General features: G+C 40.3%; 1 protein-coding gene across 1 annotated transcript in view; it reads right to left on the bottom strand.

The window, feature by feature from the left end:
* The window catches only part of top3b (DNA topoisomerase III beta), a 46784-nt gene that overhangs the window by 8850 nt on the left and 14327 nt on the right, over positions 1 to 23607 (bottom strand). The window contains 10 exon segments of the mRNA XM_022206880.2: positions 4610 to 4710; positions 6779 to 6928; positions 8576 to 8704; positions 9409 to 9582; positions 14482 to 14628; positions 19915 to 20020; positions 20198 to 20352; positions 21344 to 21434; positions 21807 to 21920; positions 22010 to 22166. Coding sequence (XP_022062572.2) covers positions 4610 to 4710; positions 6779 to 6928; positions 8576 to 8704; positions 9409 to 9582; positions 14482 to 14628; positions 19915 to 20020; positions 20198 to 20352; positions 21344 to 21434; positions 21807 to 21920; positions 22010 to 22166 — 1324 coding nt within the window.

Here is a 23607-nt window from a genome sequence, read left to right as displayed (position 1 = left end):
CCTCCTCATTCCACCACCAAGTCTCCTTATCTCCTTTCCTTCCAGATGACACACCAAGTACTCTCTGACCTGTCTTCCTGAGCACATTTGCTGTAGCTGTCCAGTCATCTGGAAGCACCTCCTGACCATCCAAAGCCTGCCTCAACTCTTTCCTGAAAGTCATACAACACTCTTCCTTTATCAGCTTCCACCATTTGGTCCTCTGCTCTGCCTTTGCCCTCTTCATCTTCTTCACCACCAGGGTCATCCTACACACCACCATCCCATGCTGTCTGGCTACACTCTCACCTACCACTACTTTGCAGTCACTGATCTCCTTCAGATTACACCGTCTACACAAGATGTAGTCTACCTGTGTGCTCCTACCTCCACTCTTATAGGTCACCCTATGTTCCTGCCTCTTCTGGAAGAAAGTATTCACTACAGCCATTTCCATCCTTTTTGCAAAGTCAACCACCATCTGTCCTTCTGCGTTCCTCTCCTGGATACCAAACCTGCCTATGACCTCATCACCATCTCTCTTTCCTGCACCAACATGTCCATTGAAGTCTGCACCAATAACAACTCTCTCACTTCTAGGGATGCTCTGCATCACTTCATCAAAGTCCAACCAGAATTTCTCCTTCTCCTCCAGCTCACATCCTACCTGTGGAGCATGCCCACTAACACCACTGAACATCACACCTTCGATTTCTAGCTTGAGGCTCATCACGCGATCTGACACTCTTTTTACCTCCAGGACATTCCTAACAAACTCCTCCTTCAAGATAACTCCTACTCTATTTCTCTTCCTATCTACACCATGACAGAACAACTTGAACCCTGCTCCTAAACTTCTAGCTTTACTACCTTTCCACCTGGTCTCCTGGACACACAGTATGTCCACCTTCCTCCTCTGCATCATGTCAACCAGCTCTGTACCTTTTCCTGTCATAGTTCCAACATTCAAAGTCCCTACTCTCAGTCCTAGACTCTTGGTGTTCCTCTTCTCTCTCTTCCTATGAACACACCTTCCTCTCCTCCTTCTTCGACCAACAGTAGTCCATTTTCCACCAGCACCCTGTAGGTCGACAGCACCGATGGCGGTCGTTGTTAACCCAGGCCTCGACCGATCCGGTATCGAAGTCATACATTTGATTCGCATGTTTGATTTGGCCAGAGTTTTACGTCGGATGCCCTTCCTGCCACAACCCTCTGTATTTATCCGGGCTTGGGACCGGCACAATGAGACACTGGCTTGTGTCCCCTTGCAGCTACATTACTTAAAACCTGGTTTAAAGTAGCTTAAACCTTAGGGCAAAGGGAGCCATATCCTCTGATCAGTTGGGTGGGTTAGGGTTAGGGTTATATCTAGATTTCTTTGGGACATCCTCACTTTAAAGCTTCCAAGAATTGAGGGAGCAGTATGGCTTAGACAGGCAGGACTTCTTTAGGTTCCTACAACTGAGACACCATATTGACAAAATACTAAATAAAGTGGACTTGGATAAATCAAAATCTGGACCTGGTGTATTAGGAGTCTTTATCACAGCCTATAGGGCAGATGCAGGACTCAGAACAATCTCCAAATTATACAAGGGTCTCTCAGAGTTAAATGGGGTGAATACATCCCACATAAAAGAAAAGCGGGAAAGAGAGGGAAATTTTATCATGTCACTGGAGGAATGCGAAGACCTGAATGACAAGCAATGGAAAACAACCAGTTCACTCTCTTGGAGAGAGTTTAACTGGAAAAATATGGTCAGATTCTTTATAACACCAGCTCAGAAACAATTCAGGGAGAGGCAGGTAGCTTGCTGGAGAGGATGTGGAAATTTGGGGGCAAACCGTTATGTGTTTTGGGGATGTCCTAGGATTCACGGCTTTTGGGAGGCCATCGGAGATAGCATGGAGAAGGTTTTAAGAATCAAGATTGATCTCTCTTTCCAGGTCTTATACTTCTGTAAGATGCCACCACAAGTTACTGGTTATCCTAAAATATACTTGTCTAGAACTCTGCTGGTTGCCAACAAAAAAGGCATTACAAAAAAATGGTTATGTCAGGACCCACCTTCTATAGAAGACTAGTTTAATGTGGTCCATGATTTTCATGTAATGGAAAAATTAACATTTGCACTGAGACTCAAAACAGATGAGAAATGTTGGAATGGTTGGATCAGCCCATATAGATCAGACTTTATATGACATAAGTTGCAATACGACACTCCCCGGTTCTATGCAACACAGGTTCATTTGTTTTTGTTTTGTTTATCTTTGTTTTGTCGGATTATCTCTGTTCCTGGTGTGTATTTAGGTGTTGTATTTTTTACGATTTTTATACACCTGTTCTGTATGTCTGTTCATTTATAAATTTGAAAAAAAGTTTGCAATGTACGTTTGTAAGAAATTGTGTATCTACTGACATATTTATGGAATAAAAAGAGAATTTCAAAAAAAAAAAAAGTGACACAATGATTAAGTCTCTGGACTACTGATCAGAAGGTTAATGGTTCAAACCCCGATTCGGCCACTGTTGGGCCCTTGAGCAAGACCCGTAACCCTTCTTGCTCCAGGGGTGCTGTACTATGGCTGACCCTGCACTTTGACCCCAATTGGGATAAGTGAAAAGCAACATTTCACAGTGCTGTAATGCGTTTGTGACAAATAAAGGCAAATTAATATTACTAATTATGAAAAAGATAATACATTAATTGTGTTAAGATAAGATTTTGAAAAAAAAATGTTTGTAGAGAAGAGGCTTATGGACATTGGTTCCACCACTACAAAACAAAACGAGACAAGACAAACAAATGTGCTAAAGATAGCCACTTACACAGCCTATCTCTCACATCCATGAGTGCTGTGAATAATCTTGGCAAATTAATTGGATCTACTTTGACCAACAAAGAAGTCATAATGCACTGGACCAAATGTCTTTTATTTTAATCAGAGCTTTAGAATCTAAGTTTCTTTTCATCAGAGTTTAAAAATGTAAGTTCTTCAAACGTTATATTGACCATTTACTGTAAATTTACTGCATACAAAAATAAATGTATATGTTTATGCTGTTATCAGGAGGCGTCTCATTTACACGATGTGGCAGTTCAGCTGTTGGGCTTGTTTTGGGCTTGTTTCCATAGAGCTAGTCGCTTGTTTCTATCGCGACATCTGGCAACACTGGTCACAGCATCTCTGCTACTAGAAATACATGATGATTTCTGATTATAGCTCCACAGTTGAAGCCCATGCCACTCAGTCCCTACATGGTTATAAAGAGGTCTCAACAACTTGCAATGAAGAAAATACTCGAAATTCTTCCAGATAGGTATCCTCTGATGTCAAAATCATGCAGGGACTCTCCCGATCAAAGAGACCCTATTTCATTAGTACTCTAAATCGTCACACTCTCTCATCCCAATTGTCAGGAGATAAGCTCAACAAGCACATCAACACCTATAACAATTCATCTCTGTGCATTCAAGAACACCGACACATACATGAAGAAAGTGATCCTGAAATAATTGCCCATAATCTTAGCTCAAACAGACCATTTAATGCATCTGCCTTGAAAAACGAAGTCGGAGCATCAGTCAGTGGTGTAGAGACTGTAGTTAAAAATCATCCCCTTCCCTTTCTTACAAATGTGACTAGAGTTAGCAAGCGCATTGTCACTGCAGCGTTTAAGGGAAACCCTAAAAGAGTCATCATCTCCTGCTACTCTCCATACAACCACCTCCCAGTAGAGGAGGCCATCGGTCAAAGATCATTTCATCCTGTACAGGAAACGCTGGAGAAATAGTATTAATGACTGTCAAAGCCCACTCTGTCCAACTTAGCCTCCATACACAAAAGAAACTTGGCTCCAACGATCTCAACTGGCAGGCATTGGAAGAAGATGATAATCTAGCAAATATGATTGACGATTTAAGTTTTGAGAAACTCAATTCCCTCTTTGAGACTCTCGCATTATGTACTTCCCAAATGACAAGGGTTAGCTTTAGCTTTTCACTAGAATACTCCACTTGACAGCTGCACACAACCCACTTTGCATGTACAGACGCAGTGACAATGACCAAAATATCCGCAGCCACATGATTCATTCATGAATTTCAAAATGGTTGTATCATCAGCTTGAAATGGTAATAAAGGGAGCACATCAGCCAAACTTTGAAGGCCAGAGCTTAACAGTCAGACATTATGTGGTCTCAAAAGGGAACATAAATGGTGCTTTGGTGATTTCAAGGTAAAAACGTGTTTGAGGGTGGACTATAGAACCATGTGAGTGTGATAATATATGTACAGAATATCAGAAAGGTTACTGATAATTTTCTTGACAGACATTGTTAGATTGCAAAACGTTCAAATATATATACATCAAAAGACTGACTTTCCAGAAACCCCTTGTTCTTTACCCTATGCTTTCTGTTGCAAAAGAGGTTGTGATACGCCATCATCTTATCTTGCGATGTTACTTGTAGCAGTCTGAACCAGTTGATAAAATATTGATGCTCCCCGAACCACCAAGCATTTTCTGAGTTCAAATCTACACAGGGTTGTCACTCCAGGGTGTTATTGTAGACAAATCTTGAGTCATGCAAAATCTACAAGTAGTTTACACATATCTGCTGACCTGGATGCATTTCATGAAGCGGTGGCATTTGCCACAGCGGGATAAGGGCTTCCCAATGGCAGCAATGGGGGAAAAGGAGACCTCCATCAACTCATCCATGCCTGTTAAATAAAACAAACAACACTGCTAATGTGAATCAGTTCATTTAAAACTTTAAGCCTTATGTACACTGCATTCACATCCACCTTTGAAATGCTGTTTCTGAATGATCACTCATTTTTGTCATGGCCATTACCTGGCAGCTTTACCATTTTTGCTCAGTACCTGCCCGGGCTAAAATGAAAAAAGGAAATGCTTTCCCATGTATTGGTACTTTTTATCTCTTGAATCTAAAAGAATAGAAAAATTAAAAAGCAACTGGCATAAGCAAATGTTTGAAAAATCTACTAAATCGCTACTTGGTAACTACACCTCCAAGCACAAATCACAACTTGCAAGCACTTTAGGTACACAGCCACCATAAGATGGATTTATGGGCAAAACAAGCTGCACAGCAGATGGATTATGTCAGAAATCCCGTCAACTTGCACCTTCCTCTCTGCGGGTGGTTGTGTTGGCTATGATGTGTTAAATTCTGAAAAACCAACTTGTACACCCTGTACTAGTTGTGAGATTTTTAGTTAGTTTAGTTAGTCTTGCACATGCAGAATGTTTACAGCCTCACTCCATTGATTTTTAAGTTTCAGATGCTTTGTATCATTGTTCTGCTGTAGAAGCCAGCCCCTTTCAAGCTTCACTTTCCTGAATAACTAGAGGACAGTTGGTGAAGTTAGTGAAATCCATTCTTCCCTCTATCTGTGCAATATTTCTACAGGCTGCTACATGACCCTAAAGCAGTTTTTATATTTTTCTGCATCTTGTCAAGTCATTCAAATGTCCCCTTAACTGACATTTCTTTCTTTAGTGGAAACTTCAGCCTGGATGTACTCTGATATCTTTGTATAGCTTCTCTTATTTTATAGGCACCAGTTAGGTCAATTTTCAGATCCTTAGTTACTTGCTCAGCCCATGGCTGTTGAGTACTATCACATTATACTACATTGTAGACCAGTCCAACTTATTATTTAGGTGTCCACCTTGATAATAAGTTGGACTGGTCTACAAACGTAGACTTCATCTACAAAAAGGGCCAGAGCCGACTTTATTGCCTCAGAAGACTTCGATCTTTAGACATCTGCAGTAAGATGCTGCAGATGTTTTATCAGTCTGTGGTAGCAAGTGTCCTGTTTTATGCTGCAGTCTGCTGGGGAGGCAGCATAAAGGAGAAGGATGCAAGGCATCTGAACAAACTGTCTAAAAAAGCTGGCTCTGTGGTTGGAATCAGATTGAACACATTGGAGGATGAGGTGGAGAGACGGGCACTGAGCAAGATGGAGGCCATTCTGACAAACATGGATCATCCACTTCATGTCTGCCTCAATGAACAACAAAACATCAGTGGACCGCTCCTATCCCTGAGCTGCAGGGCCAAAAGATTTAGGAAACCTTTCTTGCCATCAGCAGTCAGGCTATTCAATTCAAAACTAAACAGATAAGAACCCTGACAACTGAATTTCCCTTCGGAGATGAATAAAGTGATTCTATTCTATTCTATTATTTGAAATGTCAGAGACCATCCGACATTTCAAATAATTTTTCTCATTAAATTTAATGAGAGAGGATCTTTTTATTTCACTTAACTAAGTTGTCCACACTTTTCCACACAACTGTACAACAGTCTTGGATTTTTCAGGGGAATGTTGGAAACAACATACAGTTATTCTAAAACCATCAATATGGTATAAAAGAATCAAATAGCTAACTCTAGTAGATAACTCTGCTGTTATCACTAGATTAACTGTGAAAAAGAAAAAATATAGCCATGTTTATTTTTGGTTATCTGAAACAAAAATGACTTGATTACCAAACAGTGGAAAAACTAACCCAAATCCTTTTGGTGCTACAGAAAACAGAAAGATCAATTTTATGTGATTTTATCAGAGATGCCAGCAAATTTGAAAGTGAGAGCCTTATAATGTATTTCTGAATAGATTTCACTGATCAATCTATAAAAGCAGCAGAGAAAAGGGAAAGGACACAGGGTTTTCTAATGGTAAAGATATTTTCAAATTTTAACTGTAAAACAAAGCAGCTTGTCACACTGTGTTTCTGTGGCAGTTGTGAACCTACTGGTGATGGAATCCACAAAGTAGTGAAACTTCCTCCTGAAGATATCCAGTGCATGCTGCAGAACCTGTTGGTAATTGGCCCTACCCAGCGCAATAAGGTTCAGCTGCTTCTCCACAGCGCTACGTATGGTTGGCAGCACCAGCTCTGCATCTGCAAGACAACCATACAGGCAAGCCACAAGTCATTTGTATTTTAATGGCATTCTAAAAAACTAATTCACAAGTCTCCATTATCACTGTAGTAGCTTGTGTATTTTAACCTTTGGAACTCTAAAACCTGCCAGTGAGTTTTAAATTTTATGCTGCCTTTTAAAAAAACGTTAAGATTACACCAATTACTAGAACCACAAACTATAAATGAAAATGAAATATTTTCAACTTTTTGACCATCTCCACCACAGTCAACCACATGCAGACAATTATGTCAGAAAAGTCGATAAAATCTCAACTTAAAATCATGATATTCCATCAGAAATGCACGCCTCATTTAAAACTTTTGCACAAAATAAACAATTTCTTTAAAAAAACAAACAAAAAAGTCGAACTCCTGGGCACAGCTAGCCTAGCTGCGCTAGACACATGTTCTGAATTCTGAAGGCACAAGGGTCTAGGGAAGCTCGACAGGGAGGGAGGCGGGCTAAAAGGTTGTCTTTCAAATCACTCTGCAGCAATTGGGTAGGTATACAACCAATCAGCGCAACGAATAGGCTGACGGAGTTCCTAGAGCGCCGGCGGATTGTGGCTAAGTCCCATTAGCTTCCCAACCAGCGGAGCCAACTGGTATATTAAGGATTTGCCATATCCCGTCGGCATAAGTCCAAATACGTCTTTCTTCTCAATGAAACACTTCAGTGCCGTCCTTTGTTTATCTTTCAAGTTGAATTTTAGCTTCAAATCTTTAAGGGCTGTGGCCAAAGCCGAGTCGAAAGATAACTGTTTATTGTGCGCCGGTTGTTTCTGTCAGAATCGTCGCACCTCTGTCGTCACTTAGTTACGCCCGTCTTCTGACTCTACACTTCATGGTGATTCGTCCGGCCAGTTTTAGGAGAATCCAGCCTCGAGCCTTATGGAGGGTAACTAGACCCACTCTGGCAGAGAATTAAATTCGTTGCCGTGGGTTGTCTAGCGCGGCTAGGCTAGGGCACAGCAGTGAAGCCACTGGTCACTCAGCTGTAACCAGCAGTTACCTGAGAAGGACTACTCAGTTAGTCAGGGATTATTTCAGCTAGGCAATGTTTACAGAATGAAAAAAGAAATCCAAACAGATAAATATCTACACAATATGTAAAGCATATTTTTTCCCTTACTTTCAGGTATTTTTCAATTTCTGTAAGATAATCAAAGAAATGCATTTTTTAGTTCTCTCTATTTACAGTTATGGTTGCAGTTTCCATTGAGGTGCAGGACTCTATATCGTATTGTCTTTGCTGTACATGTGATCCGCTTTTATTGTTCATCTTGTTTGTGTGCCGCCTCTAGGCCAGGCTGTTATTGAAAATGAGAATCAGTTCTCAACTAATTTACCTAGTTAAAAAATATTTAAGTAAATAAATACATAAATATTGCACTAACAAAATGAGTCCACAGTGAATAAAAATATGTCATGAGCAGTTCAGAGGGTTAATAAAAAGGACTACTCTGAGTCCATGTCCTGAATGATTGACCATTTAGTACTAACTGCATCAGTTCCTGGAACTTACAATGATGATTCAGCAAGGTATGAAAAACCCATGGTAAATGCTCATCTACAAATCCAGTATACATGTAAGACAACTTGCTTTGATTGAAGGCAAATTACCTATCTTGTAGTAGCCATGTACCAGAACAATGCCCAAGTTGGTTGGCTTTAGCTTGCGTCCATTCTCAACTGTCACATAGTTCCTCTGGCAAATGTTATTAATGTGGACAGGGATGCTGGCATCAGTACCTGAATGAGGAAGACAGAGGCCCAAATCTGTTAAATAATTATCATCCATCCATTATCTATGCACCACTTAATCCTCATTATGGTCGCGGTTGGGCTGGAGTCTATCCCAGCTCACTTAGGGTGAAGACAGTGAACACTCTTGGCAGGTCACCAGACTATCACAAGGCCACACATAGAGACAAACAAGCATATTCACATTCACACCTACGAACAATTTAGAATTACCATTAAACCTCAGCATGTGTTTGGACTGTAGGAAGAAGATGGAGTACCTGAGAAAACCCATGCATGCACAAACTCCATCCAGAAGGATCCCAAGCCCAGGCCGGGACGTGAACCAGGGATCAGTGCTACCCACCAATCCACTGCGCAGGTCAATAATTATCATGTTTTGGCAAATAAATCTTCGAATGTTGCGCTTAATAAAGACCAGCATCAAGTAGTGAGTCAGGACTTTCACTAATTTGCTTACATGATGGCAAGAAAAAAAGGCTAGCTTTGAATTAGAGCAGGTGTAGTCCAAGATAGGACTGCCTCAGTGACACAGCTCCTCAGCTTTTTGAAAAGAACTACTTGCTGCTATGAAAAAATAAAACATTTTGTGTGTACACACACACACCGATACACACACACCTACAAATACTTTCAATTTGAAGACTTAATCAGAAATTATAGAATGTTTAATAGACAGTGCTGAAGTTTACCAATGCCATGTTTCTCCATGAGGGTGATGAGTTCAGCCTCGGTCAGGTAGTCTGGTGGGCTGGTCTGCTTTTCCACCAGCTTGATCTCTTCTACTGTGAAACTGTCTCCACGTTCACAATCTGGCATGGCCTCTTCCAGGGGGATACCTTGCCATGGCATGACTGCTGTGTAACCTGAAAACAGAACATACACTTTATGAGGATTAGGTTGCACCACCTATTCAGAAATGAAATACCAAGTCTTTGAGCAAAGGCCTTCTTACCCTCCATGTAACTCACAGGTTTAAATTACTTTAAAAAAAAAAAAAAAACAACAAAAAAAAACAGGTGGCAATGCCAAAATTTTACAGGACTTCAGTTATGTGTAAAATGTGTTTAGCATTCAGCACTTGTCACTCTGACACCAGCTGAATTCACATGAATTCTAAAGCGGTTTTAAAGAACCAGAAACTCTAAACTCTTGCCAGATCATTGTAATGTGGTACACCAGGAATATGAAGCAAAGGGCCCACATCAGTACAATGACCCAAACAAAATTATTAAGTGAATAATGATTAAACCAAGTCTGTCCATTTTATATTTTTTGTAACTCATTTTTTATTACTTTTTTACAACAAAATAATGAAAACACACACAACAACAAAGAAAAGCAAACAAAAACAAACAAAGCCGACAGACATAGTTGGATCTTTGTGCTACACAGGGTGAACAATTATACAACTCATCTTCCCAAATAAAGAATAAGAGAAAAAAGAGAGAAAAAAAGGGACTTGGGCTAGGATAATAATAGCATAGTTGTCACAAATCCCTATAAAATATCCATTCTTTATGTACCAAGATTCAAGTTCAGTATATCTTAATAAAAACAACACTCATTACTATCCATTCAGTTCATTCTTGTCTATGTAATACTTCATCCATGAAAAGGCCCCATGTCTTTTGAAATATATTCAATCTATTCTTAATTTTAAATATAAACTGTTCATAACTAGCCATTTCCGTCATTCCCCCCATTCATTCACTAAAAGGTATGGTATTATTAGTTTTCCAGTGTCTGAATACGATTCTGCACCCCGTGGAAAGGGCCGGCCTACACCACACGGTCCGTTGGACTGTTAGTCCCTCCTCCCTCACACCTATTCCTAATACACAAAGTGCAGGGTTTTACACAAATTTTGTCCCCAGCACTTTGTTGATAAATCCTATTACATTTTTCCATAAATTCTGGGTTAGATGACAATCATAAAGCATGTGTAAGAGTGTGCCGTGGCTCCTATGGCATCTCCAGCATAAATCTGAGTCCCGCAATATTAATTTGGCCAGCTTACATGGGGTCCAGTAGCACCTAAAACTAATAATACCATACCTATGAATGATTTTGTATGTAATCAATCTGGTCTGCATTTCCCTTGCTATTTTATACCACGACCCTGTAATGCATTTCCACATCTCTTCTGTTATTTCCCCCCTAGATCTTCCTCCTTCTTGAGACCTAAAAGCCCTGGTGGGTGAGACTGTCTCATTAAGCTATAAGATGCAGATGCAGTTTTTTTGGTCAGCTGCTTGTCCTGTATCATTTCCTGTACCAATGTTTGCTTTGTTAGGGGTGTCCTCTTTTGCATTGAAAAAAAAAACAGCTTCTAAATTGGAGGTACTTCCAAAAATCTGTTTTAGGTATATGGTATTTAGTTATCTGTTCAAAGGAGATCAATTTATCTCCCTCCAAAACATCCTCAATATATACAATCCCTGCTTTAATCCAATTCGGCCACAATAAGGCCTTTTTGTCCACCTTCAACAATTTATTATTCCAAAGTGATGATCTTCAAGTAAAAAGGGGCTCTGACCCTATAATTTGGTGTGAAGTCCTCCAAGTTTCTCTCACAAACCTCAATAGTGGGTTATTAAATGGGATGTCTCCCTCTGTCTGTGCTACAAAGGTATGGATGGGAAAAGGTTCTGTAAGTTCTCTCTCAATTGGCACCCAGGCCGGAGCTTGATCATCTATAATATATATTTTAGATAACTGATTAAGTGAAAAAACATAGTGATACCAATCTACTCTTGGCATTCCAAGGCCTCCATCCTCTTTGGCAGCGTACAATTTAGTTCTATTAAGGGATGGCCTTTAACCTGACCATAGAAAGGTCTCCACCACCTTATTGAACTTTTTCAGCAGAGCAAGAGGAAGATTCAGGGGTAACATATAAATAATATAATTAATTTGTGAGACAACTATCATTTTTAAAATATTTATTTTGCCCAACAAAGAAAGTCCCAGCTTAGCCCAATTTTGAAATTTACTCTCAATTTTCAGTATGAGGGGGGGAAGGTTTTCCTCCATTATCTCCTTCAGACCTGGAGTTAAATGAATTCCTAAATAAGTCAGGCCAGAGGGAAGCCACCTAAACTGCCATCCCTGCCTGACATGCGGCAGGCACACCTTGGACAGAGGCATTGCTTCCGATTTGCTCCAATTAACTTTCTATCCTGAATTAGAAGAAGGAACTGATCACTGATAATATATGAGGTACAGCTGTTTTTGGATTTGTAGACACCAACAAAACATCATCTGCATACAGCAACAGTTTATGTTCTGCCTGTCCCATTTTTATTCCCTTTATATCTACATTATCTCTAATGGCAGTTGCTAAAGGTTCCAGTGCCAGCGCAAAGATTAAAGGGCTTAGGGGACATCCCTGTCTTGTACCTCTAAAGAGGGGGAATGGTGTAGACCTCTTTCCATTTGTTAAGACTGAAGCCCTGGGACTATGATACAGCAGCTTGACCCAATTTTTGAATGAGGAGCCCAACCCAAACCCATGCAGCGTCCGAAACAAGTATGTCCACTCCACTTTATCGAACGCTTTCTCTGCATCTAGCGAGAAAGCAACTCTGGGCTCAACATTGTCTTTTTCCTGCCACATCAAATGTAATAATCGGCGAACATTATCAGCACAATGTCTCCCTTTAATAAAGCCCAACTGGTCCAGGTGAATAAGGCTTGGTACATATTTCTCCAATCTTGTAGCTAAAATTTTTGCATTCACATTTATCAGTGAGACTGGGCCATAGCTACCGCATTGTTGAGGATTCTTTCCTTTTTTATGAATAAGTGTTATCACTATAGATTGCATGCGCTCTGGCACACTGCCCCTTTTGAGTGCATCTTGAAATACCACGAGTAACCATGGAGCGAGCATGTCAGAGAACTTCTTGTAAAAGTCTGTTGGGAGGCCATCATCCCCGGGTGAGTTCCCAGCACTCAATTTTTTTATAGCTTGTTTGACCTCTTCAAGTGTAATATCTCCTCCAATATCTCTCTGCTCTTCTACTGATAAGGATGGTAAATGTACTCGTGACAAGAAATTATTTAAATCGTCCTGGTCTGTATTGCACTGAGAAGTATATAATTTTTTCTAAACTAGTTTAAAGGTTTCATTAACCTCCTCAGCGTTTGTCATCAATATCCCTTCTTCATTCTCTATAGCAGGTATTAGAGTACTGCTATATTGTTGTTTCACCCTCTGAGCCAAGAATTTTCCTGCAGCTTCCCCTTGTTCATAATACCTCTGTTTGCATTGAAATAACATAAATTCTACTTTCTTCTGTAGTATGGATTTTAATTCCAACTTAAGTTTGCTTTAGCGTGAGAGTACTGTTAGGTTTGATTGATATGCATACATTTTCTCCAAATCCTTAATTTTATTTCGAGTTCCTGAAGGCGACTAATGGATTGCTTTTTAAGAAAAGAGGAGTGTTGTATGAGGCGACCCCTCAAGTGGGCTTTAAATGCATCCCATTCTAGACTGGGGTTTGAGGCTGTGCCTTCGTTTTGAACCCAATATTCCAAGATTTCACGCTTTATAAAATTACTACATGTTTCATGATTAAGTAATGAGGTATTGAGTCTCCAATGAGTTATAGACTCCCTAGATCTAGGCCCGAGGCGTAACACTGTCTCTATTGGGGCATGATCTGACAATACAATATTACCAATAGGTGTGCTGATGGTTATGCCAACTAATTGTTTCAATATTAAAAAGTAGCCTATTTGTGAGTAGGTAGAATGAGGGTTTGAATAGAAGGTGTATTCCCTTTCATTAGAGTGCAGGAGTCTCCAAATATCGACCTAATTCTTCTACCATAGTGTCCACAGCTAAAATAGATTTTTGTGTTGGTCTTGTATTTGCAGGTGTCGACTTGTCCAGTGCTGGGTCTCTCACCTGGTTGAAATCTCCCCCAATTATAAAATATGAGTTACCCATTTGTTTTGCTATATTACAAAAAACCCTGGTGAGTCTGTATTGGGAGCATAGATATTAATAAGGGAGTATCTGACCCCCAAAAGATCCACGTCTATAGCCAACCACCTGCCCTCTTCATCTGAATATTGTTTGTGGACCTTAAGATTCTTACCAATTAGGATGGCAACACCCCTCTGTTTGGATGAGTTAGCGCTGAAAAATACCCTACCCACCCAATCTCTTTGTAGTTTGTTGGATTCCTCATCACACAAATGGGTCTCTTGTAAGAAGCATATGTCCACTTTTTTGTGTTTTAAATATAGCAGAAGCTTCCTTCCCTTAACAGTCTCATTTGCCCCTTTTACATTCCATGACAGTATCTCAAGCATGTCAACCATGTTACCCAGTTGTTCTATTATTTAGTTTTTTTGTCCAAGTCCCTAAACCTAGCCTCCGTACAAATGTAAGTTTGGAAAGAATAATATAAGCCCTGAAAGAAGTATTCCCTTGAGTAGCCAACATGTTGAATAAAAAAGAACAAAAATAAAATCAACCTACACTCTTGTGGGCACCATCGAAGAACAGGATGGTTCACCCTAACATTAACTCCAAAACACAACAACAGCATAGTGCGTCCGTGAAGTCTCAGATCCCAAGCCCCCAGCTCTCAGCTAATTATCTTTAAAAGACATTTATTTAAGCTGCAGAAACCAGAGCTACTGACAACCTCTAAGTGACTGAAGGTCCAACTGTATTTAAAAATACTGTAAAATCCTCGTCATTTGATGTTATGAATATGCAGAGTGCCAATTTCAGCTAGCTTTACCTGGTGATATGAGGGTTTTTCCACTACATGAGAAGGCTTCTTTGCCAATGTTGAAGTCTATAGTGGTTTGTAGGTACTTGCAATCCTGAGCAAGAGTGGCAATGAAATGCCTTGTGATGTATTCGTATAGCCGCCAGCCATCACTTCCTGTGAAAACAGCAGATGGGAAAGAAGCAGGGTTAGAAACTGAACATGAAGGAATCCATCAAGGGGCTCTGTCTGGGCTTTGTGTTTTACAGTCAGCACTATGCACCCACTGTGGTGGTCTTGATCATGAACATGTGAAACCCCATCTCGCGTGAAGTTTTTGGTTTCATCTGACTCATGAAAGTATTGCCCATATTCATCAGGCTTCTTTGTATGTTCTGTTGCACACTTTGTTGAGTAATATTTTTTTATGCAATGTACTTCACACTGTCTCCGCAACAGTGAAATACTAGTAGTCCTATAGGGACATTATATTCCCTATGCCATGGTCAAACTGTGTCTGTTTTTCAATGCAGTGTTGTGTAAATAGTCATGTTTGGCACTGTCTTCAGTTACTGGCACTATGGCTCTTCCTGTATAACCTACTCAATGCCGAAGTTTTGTTTCAGATTATGTAGTTATTGCTGGTCCTAGGTCAAGGTCAAGGTATCTTTAGTGGTCTTCCTTGGGAAAAATTTGTCTTAGACAGAGCGGTCTGCTGCAGAGACAACATATACCACTCATACAATAAAATAAACAACTAGATAAAATAAACATCTGGGTAAAATAAACATCCATAAATAAATAAATAAATACATTACTGAAATAAAAGTGCAATTCATTATCACATTGGTTAAAAACAAACAAAAGTGCAATGTGCAAACTCAGCATGATGTATATAAAAAATATTACACATACACCCCTTACACTGTTACACACAGTTGTCTGGATGACCTGACTGGCTTCCTGCCCTGTTCATCTCCGATGATCTGCTCACTGATGAGCTTCACTGACAGAGGGATGAATGAATGTTTGTACCGACTGTGCTTGCATAATGGTACCCTGTACCCTTTTCCTGAGTTTAGTAAAATGTTTTCAGGGTGCAGTGCATGAGAGGTGTCTGACAAAATATTTTCTGCTTGTCTGAGGGCCATTTGTTCGAACAGATCTTGAGTGGTTAGAGGTGCTGGACTACCAATGACTTTCCCTGCTGTTTTTAACAGGTTAAGTATCCGTGCTTTTGATTTCACGGTCAAATTTCCAAACCAGCTGGTACTGTAACACAGACTCAGTGGTTGCTCTGTAAAAAATCAACATAATATTTTTACAGACACCAAACAGTCTGAGTCGACGGAGGTAATGCATACGCTGGTGGATTCGAGCACAGACACCTGACACATGCATGTTCCAGCTTAAGTCATTGTTGATGTTCACGCCCAGGTATTTGTATGACCTGACCTGCTCGATGCTGTACCCATGTATGCCCACAGAGTTGTGATCTCCCGCTGCCCTGGGGTCCACTAGCATTTCTACTTTTTTTCCTGTGTTGATCTGCAGTTGGTGGGCAGCACACCAGTTCACAAACCCATCCACTCCGCTCTGCGGCTGCTGAAGTTGTCACTGGTTTTTAGCAGACTAAATATTGCAGTGTCATCTAAAATTTTACAAAGTACTGGTCCTGCTGGGAGCTGACACAGTCGTTAGTGTACAATGTAAATAAAAATGGTGAACTGACACATCCCTGAGGAGCCCCAGTGCTGCTTAATGCACTATCAGAGAGAATAAGTTATTTTTACCTGTAGTGGCCTGTTAGACACAAAAGAGTGATACCACTTGATTAAAAAGGGTTCACATCCAGCTGAGTCAGTTTAAGAAGGATGTGTGGTTGAATACAACTCATAGTAGAGTTACATCAATAAAAACTAATCTGGCATATGCACAGGGACTCTTAAGGCGTTTGTACACTAGGTGCATTACAGTTAAAATAGCATCACTTGTACTGTGGTTCTATTTGTATGCAAACTGATATTGATCCAGATGTGGCTCCACCTCCATGCAAAGCTCCTGAATTAACGGTTTATGGGGGGGCATACTTTCTTAGGTACCGGAATGATGACTGATCTTTTCCACAGCTCTGGTACCGAATAAGTGTCTGTGGAGAGCTGGCAGAGTTGATGCCAAGGAGGAGTGAGTTCCTCTGCAAATGTTTTTAGAAGAAAAGCAGACATATTGTTTGGCCCTGTTGCTTTGTTAGTTTGTAATTATTTAAAAACCCAAGTAACTGATTGTGAATCAATTAAAATTCTGTCCCCCTGCTCATTACAAGTGACCCCCTCTAAAATCTCCCTGCATTCCTCATGATGATTCGTTTCAAAATGTATATTTTTAAGTGTTATGATGGTCTGTCTCCTTGCCATTTTTATAGCAACACATTACTTTCTGCGGTACAATACTGTTCAAATATTGCTCTTGAGGCTGTGGTGCCAGGGTGTGTTCTAACACTACTTTTATGCAGACAGAGGGGGTTGTAACTAATCAGGAAAAGCTGGGAAACCTGCAGGATTTGGTAGCATCAACTTTCAAGGTTTGATCAACCTCCATTGCTGTAGAACAGCTATAAATTGCTAACCCATTTCTTGTTCCCTGAAAAATGCCTTTTTGTATAATTCTGAAATGTACATTATTTTCAGTTTTTGGTTACCTTACCTTTATTTTTTAAACCTCTGGCAGTTCACCATTTACTTTTGTACCATTTCAAGCTATTTAATGGACTTAACTTTCAACTAAAATCTGTATAAATTGGGGCATTCTAAAACTTTTGACCGGTAGTGTATGTTGTGATTTTACTGGTACAGCCCACTGGATAAATTGGGCTGAATGTGGAACATGAACTAAGATGAGTTTGACTCTCCCGGAGCCTCATTTATAAAGCTTGCGTACACACAAAACAGGGCTAGAAAGTGGAGTACGCCACTTTCTACGCAAAGGTTGTGATTTATAAAAAACAAACTTGGCGTGAGAATGTGCGCACCGGTACGCCAACTTTGATGCTTGCTTAAGCACATTTTAAGCTTGCTTAAGCCGATTTAGACAGACCCACCCGCCGAAACCAAACCATCCCGGTACAGACACAGGAGCTGACGATTCGGGGGTTTCTGGCGACACCGGCTCCTTCCAGCGCTAAGTGGCCGACAGGTATGTGTTTTATATGAAGAATATATGAGGTTACATTTGTTGTCTAAATCCTGTCTGGGTCTGATATACAGTTAAATGATGTCCTTTAGGTCTGGGATATCACAACCATCCCTCAGCGCAATAATGCCAGCTGTATTGGATGACATTATAAACATGACCAGTCAATACATCAGGTTTCCTTACACTGTGGGTGAACAGGCCAACATTAAACGGAAATTTGCAGCAATGTCCGGTTTCACAAATGTAATCGGCGTAACTGACTGCACTCATGTTGCTGTAAGGGCTCCAAGTGAAGATGAATTTGTCTATGTGAACTGAAAAAATGTACATTCAATCAGTGTAGAAATTATTTGTACATCGGACATGATCATAACAAATTTAGTGGCAGGGTGACCTGGGTCAACACATGACTCATTCATCCTGACGCACAGCGGTGTAGGGAAAAGACTGCAGGCCGGCGCTGCGTAAAATGCCGTGGATCCCGCAGCTTATTTATATACAGATACATTCATGAGTTACTTTGCACTGACCATTCATGGTAAAATGTGGGTGTGTTGTGGGCAGAATGTGAGGTGGATCCACCTGTGCAATCTTCCAGCTGGTGTGTGATTTATAAAGAAATTGCATGCAGCTGTGCTTACGCACAGTTTTATAATTCAGGGGCGAAGGGCATACGCCCATTTCAGATTTTCGGCGTACGCAAACTTTTAGTATGGATCCTACGCAGTGTTTTATAAATGAGGCCCCAGATCTTTACTGTGAAAAACAAGACAAAATAACACAGCCCCTGTATATTCACATTTTAATAGTTTTAGAATGAAAAAAACTGTGTGTATGATAATATCAATCAAACTGAAGTTGAGTGGATTTGACCCAGTAGAAAAATATATGACAAATACAGAAAAATTAAATTATTATTGTTATTATTATCATTATCTCAAGAAAACAATAAAAATAAGTTTTCTGAAAATTTTTAAAATGGAGTTATCTGTTTTTGCAAATAAACTCTTTATATATATATAAAATTTACAGTTTTACAAATTTACAATTTACAGTTAATGTCTCTGTAGTTTTTTACACTCTGTAAAGTCATCCCCGGGGTAGATGGGCCCAGGTGGCAACGTGATCAAGTACGCCGGTGTTCCAATTGAACATTAAAGATGCGTCCTCCCGGTTTCGGGAGTTCGTACGTCTGAGCCCGAACTACGCGAACGGCCAGTGCAGTTCGTGCACTGCGAAAAACATGCCGATGGTAAAACAATAGTTCAGATAATTTGTTCCGCCTAGACAGACCCTTTCCTCCCAGTCGCTCGCACCCCCCTTGTCGTGTCCATAAACTGTAAATAAATATTTTTATATCTTTATATACAGTCTATGTTCATGTCTCTTCAGAGCTGACAGCAGCTCTAAGGCTGGAGTCTGACCCGTGACCTGACAGCACTTTTTGCTGCTAGTTGTGTTCATGGATTTTTTTGAGCACGTAGTACATAAGCAAGCAACGAGTTCCTTCATTTTTTGAACCAGCAACCAAAGGGCTTGCCATCTCTGTTTAACTCTTCCAACCACGGGAAGCACCATTTATTTTCACTCCGCCCATAGAGGACTCCGCAAAGGAATGCGGCGCAGTTATGGGCCCGATCGGCGTACGTTTGTCCTTCCATCCATTTGTCTGTGCGCAACATTACTCAAAAAAGTGGACTAACAAATTTGGATGAAATTTTCATGAAAGGTTATAAGTTACACAAGGACCACCTGATTATATTTTGGCAGCGATGCGGCTTTTTGAGTCTGGATCCATGGATTTGTTAAGGATTTCTGTATCATTGCGAGCTCGCACCATGACGTCACTGTAACTATTACAACAATAGACTCACCTGCAGCAACTTCTTTCTAAGACCCGCCCCCACTCTACTTCCCATTGGCTGATGTTATTAGTTTAGTTGCTAGCAAAAGTTGCATTCCCCTTATTCCATTGGTAGACGAACTAATATCTTTTTATTTCCTCGAGCCAAACGTTGGCATTCTGACACAGTGCCAGAATACTTTAAGCCATGCATCAAGGAAATAAACCTGTGTATACCAAAAACATTTGTAATTGCAACAATTTCTGGGAAAAATTGTGTATTTTCTGGAAAAATTCCAGAGGTGCCAATATTTTTGTCCCTGACTGTAGACTAAAATGTCTCCTTTGACAACTGATGTCGTGCACTTACGTTTTGGTCCCTGAGATGACATTTATTTTATATTTTTTATATTGCTTTTATGACTCACCCAATTCCCCTTCTGAAGCAGCACGCATTGGAGTAATAGGTGGATGGTCTCCAGCATCATTTCCTTTCCGGGGTCGGTTTAATCCAGTTGAAAGCAGCGCTTTCACCTGATGGAGAGGTAAAAATCCTACATATATTTGGAACCACACTGGAGTCATATTTTCTGACGGCCTGCTTAGGGCCATAACTACAATGAATATATTTCTGTATGCACACACTGCTGTCCTTGAATGTAATGGGCTATAGATGCTTTTGTGTATCCTTGGCTCCACAGTGGCCCTTACCTCTTCTGCCCAGAAGGGATTATTGGCTTGTTGCTTCAGTGTTCCCTTCAAATCGAAGTTCTCTGGGTAGTGGGTCGTCTCAGTACGTGGGTAGCTGATGTAGCCCTGTGTATACAGTCGCTCTGCAATCTGCATGGCATGCTGGGGACCCATGCCTGAGACATTACAAATATCAGATTTTTTTCTCTTCTTCTTACACTATCACAAAACCAAGAGCTAAATGCTTATCTCGTGTGATGGCTGAAATTCCTAAGCTGGACTCGCATTGAATTCCACAGAAGGAGAGTTGTATCTTTCTATATTTTAGACAGTCCATCTACACTAATGCAATGCTATCTGAGACTAAAAGATCTAAACATAATTTGATAGTGTATTTTCCGTAACATGCCATATATGGTGATTTTTTTTATTCTGAGCTTTGTTATTGGCAATAGAGCCAAAGAGACTACCAAGTGTACATACTATATCAGTATTTAATATTGTTAAAACTCTTGTACCAGCAATCATTTAATCCAGCTTACCAGTATTGAATCTGTATCAATGCCGGACTTATCCTATATCTCTATGCCATGGAGCCTCATGTTTATTAAAAACAGAACGGTGAAACTGGGTGACATGTTTCTTGACTACCATGACTACACACAAGAACTCGTTTATGTAAATCCCAAACACACTGTCCGGCTTTGAGAAATACTCAGCAAAACACTACATTACAAAATGCAGTAGGAGAGATCATGTATTTCCTCGATTAAATCCTCTTCACTAACTTATTGTAAAATCCGGAATAAAATTTTGAACTATTCTTCTCACAAGAGTGCTGTCACATTTTGGGTTTAGTCTTAGGTATCAGAGGTTCCAGAAACAGAATGGGAGGCAGAGGCTTCACAGTTACTCCTCTGTTGTGGAATCAGCTCCCACTTTGGGTTGAGGAGGCAGACACCCTCTCTACTTGAAGTTTAGTAGGGCTGGCCCAAATAGTGGTTTCTGGTCTCTGGATATTCGGGCCCTATTAAAGACAAATATCCGAATATTTGTTCCGCCCCGTATTTTTGTTGAGTGTACATTGACCATGATTTCATGTATAAAAGCAACAAAAGGGCAGAAGGTCCAAGGGGGTGGAATACTTTTTACAGGCATTGTAAATACCTAAGGCAGAACTGGCCACTCTCAGCATCTCCACTGTGTTCAAGGCCTGGGGCCTCTGTTTGGCCTTCTCCTTCTTAGTCACTGACTCCACCTGCAGCAAGAGAGATCCACATTAAGAGCCTAAATCAAAGGTCAGGAAGTTGGGCTATATTCAGGACAGTTATGGCTGAATTACGATTTTCTAACTTGTGTGTCAGCGATCACAGGGGTCGTCACTGTTGTTCAATGAATTGTGACTTTTCGATCATTTCATTTTGAAGAAGCAGTTGTTGATTGTTCATAAAATGAAATACCCTACTGTTCAGCACTGCAATTATCGAGAGGTGATGCACTTTTGAATCATTTCAGTTTTAAGTGAAAATGTGGTGTGTACATGATTCTGTAGTCTTCCCAAAGTACAGTTCCTTGGTGTCAGTAACATTGGTAGTAGAATATATGCACATCACCAAGATTTTGTTCTTACCTGAGCCTCCCTGGAGGTCTTGGCCAGGTTGACAAACATCTGACCCACCTCCCTGTCAAAGACCCTCACCCTGTTCCAGTCCAGGGTAAGCGGGCTGTCCTTTCCTTTGAACACCTAACCAAAGCACAGTATTTGTCACTACAAAAACAAGGAGATTGAACTGACTGTTCACAGTCTGTCTGGAGAGTGAGGTGGGGATTTACCTTTGCCTGAATAATCCAATATGTCTCTGATTTGAAGGACTGGATCTTGTCATGGCGTTCTACACAGAAACCAAGTGTTGGGGTCTGGCATGGTCCAAATGAGATCAAGGAGGAGTCTAGATTGCCATATTTACCCTGAAAATATTTGGTCTGGAACCTGAAAAATAATAAACCCACAAAAGACAGACTTATATATTTTTTAATACCTTCAATCAGACTTAATCAAACTTGTTTAGAGTGGTGAAGCATCGACCAGACATATCTGAATATAAAACAAAGAACAGATTTTCATCCCCCATCTGTAAAAAAAAAAAATTAACATTTTGAAGTTGCTGGATTTTGATCTAATTGTGATTAAAGGACAGTTCATGATCGAAAACCATCTAATTTGGCTGAATTATAACTATTCTGCAGAGAATAGTGGGACAATATTCCACCATAGTGATGTATGCTACATGTACAATTATTAAGCAAGTTGTATTCATGAGGATTAATTTTTATTTTTGAAGAAATACAGTACTCTCAGTCAATCTAAAATGTTAATAAACTTCGAAGCTAAGCATTAAACAAAGGAAACGAGTTTAGGCTTTCTCAGGAGAATGTCTGTGTGCACAATTATTAGGCAACTATTAGTGTTCAGAATTATTATGCAACTAAATGAAAAACTGAAAATTTCCCATCTCATTTGTTTATTTTGTGGGCTGCACAGTGCAGTAGTGGTTAGCACATTCGCCTTGCAGCAAGAAGAGCCCCGGTTCAAATCCCAGCCTGAGCCTGGGATCTTTCTGCATGGAGTTTGCATGTTCTCCCTGTACATGTGTGGGTTTTCTCCGGGTACTTCGGCTTCCTCCCACAGTTCACAAATATGCTGAGGTTAATTGATCACTCTAAATTGTCCGTAGGTGTGAATGTGAGTGTGATTGTTTGTCTGTATATGTAGCCCTGCAACAGACTGGCGACCTGTCCAGGGTGTCCCCTGCCTTTGCCCGAGTCAGCTGGGATAGACTCCATCACCCTCCGCAACCCTAGTGAGGATAAAGCGGTGTATAGAGAATGGATGGATGGATTTGTTTATTTTCATTTATTAGAGTAAGAATAACAAATAAAATCGCAATTTACAAAAAAACAAGTACTTACGACATTTCAACAAATATCCAGTGAACAGTATAGGCACCCTTCTTTTCAATAACTGTCATGAGTCTTTCATCCATGTAATCTGTTAGTTTCTTAATCTGTTGATGATCAACATTTTATACAGCAGCAACGCAGACTCTCAAATGCTGTTCAAAGAGATGTATTGTTATTCCTCACTGTAAATCTTACATTTAAGAAGGGCCCATGAGTTCCCAGTAGGGTTTAGGTCAGGTGAGGAAAGGGGCCATGTCATTATTCTGTCATCTTTAAGGCATTTGCTGGCTAGCCACACAATGGAGTACTTGGATGCATGTGATGGAGCATTGTTCTGCATAAAATTCATGGCTTTCTTGAATGATGGACACTTTTTCCTCTACCACTGCTTGGAGAAAGTATCTTCTAAAAACTAGCAGTAAGTTTGGGAGTTGACTTTAAGCCCATCTTCAATCCAAAAAGGCCAAACT

The sequence above is a fragment of the Acanthochromis polyacanthus genome, chromosome 7, assembly GCF_021347895.1.
Source record: "Acanthochromis polyacanthus isolate Apoly-LR-REF ecotype Palm Island chromosome 7, KAUST_Apoly_ChrSc, whole genome shotgun sequence".
Taxonomy (NCBI): Eukaryota; Metazoa; Chordata; class Actinopteri; family Pomacentridae; genus Acanthochromis; species Acanthochromis polyacanthus.
Note: the sequence above shows the minus strand (reverse complement) of the source record. Positions and strands in the feature narration are given on the sequence as shown.